The sequence below is a fragment of the Arachis ipaensis genome, chromosome B07, assembly GCF_000816755.2.
Source record: "Arachis ipaensis cultivar K30076 chromosome B07, Araip1.1, whole genome shotgun sequence".
In the NCBI taxonomy this organism is placed as follows: Eukaryota; Viridiplantae; Streptophyta; class Magnoliopsida; order Fabales; family Fabaceae; genus Arachis; species Arachis ipaensis.
The window spans coordinates 112,104,000-112,109,588 of record NC_029791.2 but is presented as its reverse complement, the minus strand read 5'-3'; the positions used below and the strand labels follow the sequence as shown (position 1 = coordinate 112,109,588).

The window sequence follows — 5,589 nt, the reverse complement described above, 5'->3', positions numbered from 1 at the left end:
GTGTCAATACTCGGCAAAGGATAAGCATCTTTAGGGCAGCCTTATTTAAATCAGTAAAGTCGACGCAAATGCGCCATTTACCGTTATTCTTTTTTACCATTACGACGTTGGCCAATCATGTTGTGAACCGGATTTCTCGGATAAACTCGGCGTCGATGAGCTTTTTGACCTCTGCCATGGATGCTAATCGCTTCTCAGTTCCAAGGTTCCTTTTCTTCTGAGAGATTGGCCGAGCTGTTGGATTGCTAATTTGTGTGTGATCACTGATGGATCTATGCCCGGCATGTCCCCCGAAGTCTAAGCAAATAGGTCAGCATTCTGACGTAAGCAATTGATCAGCTTTTGTTTTTCATCATTGTTGATGGATGTTCCGATAAAGGTGAACTTGGTTGGATCCTCGGAGAGGATAACTTTTGTCAGATCTTTGTTTGGTGTAGGGCGATCTTCAAAGTCGGCCCTTAGATCAAGCTCGGTTAGCATTGGTTGTCCAGATTGTATTGAATTGACACGCGCCTGACTGCTTCTTTTAATCAGCTTAAGGCTGATATTGTAGCATTGCCGAGCTTCATGCAGATCACCATGAACAGTTGCAACTATGTTGTCCTGTACAGGAAACTTGATACAAAGATGAAGAGTTGAAACAATAGCAGCAAATCTATTTAAAAAAGGTCTCCCCAATATAAGATTGTAAGGACTAAAGCAATCGAATACAAGATATTGTATATCTTGTGTCTTAGTTAATGGCTGCTCACCGAGTATGGTTTGTAACCACACTGATCCTAGCACAGGGACTCGCTCCCCTGAAAATCCGACTAGATCTCCCGAGTAAGTCTGTAGAATATGAGTGATGAGCTTCATTTTCTGGAATGTGGCAAAGAATAGCACATCGGCGCTGCTTCCTGGATCAAGTAACACTTTCCGAACTATAAGGTCTCCCAATTGAATTGAGATCACCACGGGATCGTCAAAGTTGACGTGGTCGAATTTGAAATCAGCACAGCCGAAAGTCATTTCAGGGACGTCTGGGGTTGGTTGAGGATTGCTGGCAGATTGTTCAACTGCCAACATAGCTCTGTATGTGCGCTTTCTTGCCGAGTTTGTCTCTCCTCCGCCGGTGTAACCTCCTGAAATACAGTTAATCACCCCTCTAGGCTGAGCCGGGGTTTTGTCTTTCTCTTTGGACGACGAAGCTGTTGCAGGTTGGTCGGAGTTTGGAATTTGATGTTTCTGCATGTGTCCTGCAATGAATTTATCAAGATGTCTTTGCCGCGCTAAGCACTCCAGGAGATCTTTAGTAATCACACATTCATCGGTGATGTGGCCATGTTTTTGGTGAAAGGTGCAGTATTTGGATTTATCAATATTTTTTGGCTCAGGGTAACTGCCAGCCTTACGGGGAGGCTTAATTAACTTGGAATTTAATATCTCCTTCATAATGTCTTCTCTCTTTGTGTTGAACTGAGTGTAGGACTCGTAGCGGGGCACGAGTTTGAAACTTTTCTTGCTCTCCCGAGGTTTATCATCGTCTTTTGCGAAGGCCGACTTTTCTGCTCGTCGTGCTTGACGGAGCTCTTCGATATCTATCTGCCCTTTGGCCTTCTCCCTAAACTCGGCCAGAGTCTTTGGCTTGGCTACTGCAATAGCTTCTTGGAATTTGCCAGGGTGGAGGCCGCTTTTAATGGCGTGCAAGTGGACCTCCGGATGAAGATCAGAAATTCGCATAGCGATCTTTTTGTGAAACGGGTAATATAGTCCTTCAAACTTTCTTGCGGACCCTGCTTAATGGAAGTCAGATAATCGGAATCATGCAGGTAAATTGCTGACGCTGCAAAATGGTCTTCAAACTGCTTTGCTAGTTCCTGGAAGCGTGAAATAGAATCTACAGGTAAAGAGCAAAACCAGTCAAGTGCGGGTCCATCTAAAAAGGAAAACAACGACATAAAATGGGGTCGGATGCCCCGTTAACGATCATAATAGATCGAAATTTTTTAATGTGTTGCTTAGGATCCCCTAGCCCGTCATAGGGAGTTAGGGTTGTTGGTAACGTGAATTGTTTGGGCAGCTGAAAATTCATGATGTTAGTTGTAAAAGGTCCTGCCGAATTATCGCGTTCATCATTCTCGTCCTCAGGTATAGCGTCCTCATTCTGATGATCTGCATTGTCGTCCTGAGGTGTCTCCGAGACATGGGTCGGTTCGGACTGTCGTTGATCATTCTCTTATCGTTCGCGACGATCATTGTTATGTTCCAGGCGAGCGTTAGCCAATTGTTGAATTTGTTGTTGCATTCTTTGATTCTCTTCTGTCATGCGCTGATTTGCTTGCTGGAGCTCAGTTACCATTCGAAGAAGCTCGGACGGAGTGGGAGGAGGTACATCGGCCATCGTCAAATGTTAGGGAATTAAGGGCCTACGAAAGAGAATATCTCAAATATAGGGCCCTCCTTCTAGCGCCAATCTGTTCTTGCCTGAGTATGTAGAGATATAACTCGGTTCTTGACGAAGGTCGGCGACCCTTCCCAGCGAAATGTGGTATACGTTGGTTGACCAGAACCGGGGGGGAGGGGGATGAGTACCTGCAAAGGCACTCCGATACTTAAGTTAGCAAAAGGATGTATGTATGTGAAAGCTATTTTTCATGAAAAGATGATCTTACCTTCAATTGTTTTCTCGTCTCTTTATACCTGTGCGGACGAGGTTGATTATTCCTCTTCTTAACTGTAATGCTTGAGGAGATGATTAATTGCATATCCAACGTTATCAATTCAAAGTTAATGCTACCTTTTAAGAAAGGTCAGTTATGGTTGAGGACCATACGTTTTCGAGCTATAACTCGTAACCAATGTTTACTGGTCATATCATGTACCATGCACGCATATATCAAGAATAAATTCAATTTCATACTGAATAAAGTTTTATTTATATTATTCCATTTTTTTTATACGTAGTACATCATCTGTTTTTCTTTCTTTCTTTTTTTCTCAGTCAAAGTTATTCCCTCTTTAAGCTGAACAATGTAGATAGTTATGGCCCGAGTTTCTGCTTTTGAGGGATATATATTGCATTGCTCTGATCCAAAGCTTCTTCCCCGCACGTAAATGGAACATTTGTTTCTTTTGTGCTGATGTAAAACCCAATATTCCTCACTGTTTCACTTTGGGAGGTGAGAGTGAGAGTGGCTTTATTGGTACATTATTCACCATTATAATATATATGCTACCTGGAGTATATAATACTATACACACACACACACACATATCTCAACTTATGTCCCTGTCCTTGTCCTTAATTTTTCTTCTTCTTGTGTCCTTATTAATTTGAGAATGCATAATGAATGAGTACTAATTTTTATTTTACTTTGTATCAGTGAGTTAGGTGCAACAATAATGAGGATAATTAAATAGTCACTTTTTTCTAAGTTAAAATCATAATAGTAAGAAGAAGAAAGTGCGTTATATGTTTATTATATAATTGTGTGATTTAAATGTTGAAGTAGAAGGTAGTTGTAAGTAGTAAGTAGAGTAATGAATACACATCACAATTCACAACCATGCATGATGGAAGTGGAGTAGGGTGGTGATGTTGGAAACTAGGACGACGTACGCTTTGTCTTACACATAGAGGGTTACGTTGTACTATACGCACGCATATCTTGTTTTTCTTTATCCTCATATATAGAACTTTTTCTTTTTAATATTGTATTACTAGAGGTGAAATCCTTTATCATGAACCAAATTGTGTGTTGAACACAACTATGGCCATTTACAAAACGTCAATGACGTTTTGTGTTTCTTCAATTAAAATAATATTTTTCTAACAAAACGTCAGCGACGTTTTGTGTTTTAATAATTAAAATAATATTTTTTTATTACAAAACGTCAGTGACGTTTTGTTCTTTGATGATTAAAAAAAATTTTTTATTACAAAACGTTAGTAACGTTTTGTGCTACTACCACAACCCTGTAGAACACCAAAATCATCAAATATTTTTGTATTTCACATTAAAATTATCCATATATAAAAATTTTAGCCTCATATATATCTACAAAGTTTGGTGCCTTACCCTTTAATTAATTTACTTTTTTGGGTGCGTGGGCCGTGAAAACACCTTCACTATTCTTTTGTAAATAAAGCCAACTCCAAAGAAGCTCCGGGCCATAATAACATGTTGGTTCCACTTTTGGCAACAGTACTATTATTCAATTATGCATTACACACATAAAAACACTCCCTCTACCATTTTCAAAACTATTTAATTTAATTTCTAAGAGATCTACGGTTTCTATCTTAACGGGAGTTATGCTTTTTTTTTTTTTTACCAAAACTATAAGGAGGATTATTGATTACCTAAAAAGCACGCTGGAATAGGCCTTCTATTTTGGCTATCTTAATAGGTACTATATTTGTGGTCCGAAGAACATACAAGCCAGAATTTGAAAAATAATTAGAAACAGACACTATTTATTATAGTTTAAAAAAATTTTAGTTTGATTAGAGTAATAATTAAACTAATTAATTTTCTTCATGCATTTGTATGCGTTACTATAATTAGAGGAGCAAGTAAATATCAAAAGAGTGATAGAGTTTGATGCAAAACGTTCATTTCCTTCCCTAATTGATCGAAGGAGACCCGCATAGCAAAAAGAACTTTATATCAGACATGATTAATCAGTCATGCAAAAGGGATCTTTCTTGTTTAGTGGAAAATTAGGTGGCAATTATATAATTTTTTCTATATTATATATGTGGAAAAATAAAAGAGAAAAAAATAATTGCATACGCATATATATAGCAAGAAAAATTAATAAATAGGATGAGAATTACAAGATTCGGGAAAGTGTAGTACCTAGTGTTCGAATCTATCAAACAAGGCAAATGATTTTATAATGACAAGACAATAATAATAAAACGGGATCAATTTGCGATTCAGTTATATTATGGTATTTGATTCTTTGGCGAAAATCGATGTGTTATTCCTTATTTTGATAAACATGCAATAGTAGTAGTGATGAATACATTATTGATAGTGGCATCAGAAAAAAATGCGACTTTAAGGAAAATGCATGCTACATTACTATTCCTCTTTACAAAGTTATGGACGTGAGAGAGGTGGTGGTGGTGGGTCTTTACAACTCTCTATATGCATGAAATGATGACATTGGTGGACCCAAAAAAAATAATAATAATAATGAATTGAAGAAGGAGCAATAACCAATTCATCATGTCACAAAATCCCTTGGATTGAGGAGGATGTGGCAGATAGATAATCAGAATTGAAACAGCCTTCAAAACTAACTGTGGAATATGGAATGTATAGGTGGAATTAACCATTCCCACACACTTTTTTTCTTTTCTTTTTCTCTTGTTGCTTAGTATAATCAACCTTTATTTTTTGTTTTTTTCCTCTTTAAACATTAATTCATATCATCCACAGTATAAAAAGAAGAGAAGGAGAAGAAGAAGAAAAAGAATATAATGTATGTGATGTACATGTGATCCAACAGACTTTATGTTCCCCATTACCTTCCTAATAACTCCAACAGTTATTATCTTTAATTTCTTCTTCTTCTTCTTCATTACTATTGTTCCTT

At 37.7% G+C, this 5,589-nt stretch overlaps 1 protein-coding gene across 1 annotated transcript; it reads right to left on the bottom strand.

Moving 5' to 3' along the window:
- On the bottom strand, positions 298 to 1,722 carry LOC107607657. The gene has a single exon (XM_016309585.1). The coding sequence runs from the start codon at positions 1,720 to 1,722 to the stop codon at positions 298 to 300; it is 1,425 nt and encodes a 474-aa protein (XP_016165071.1).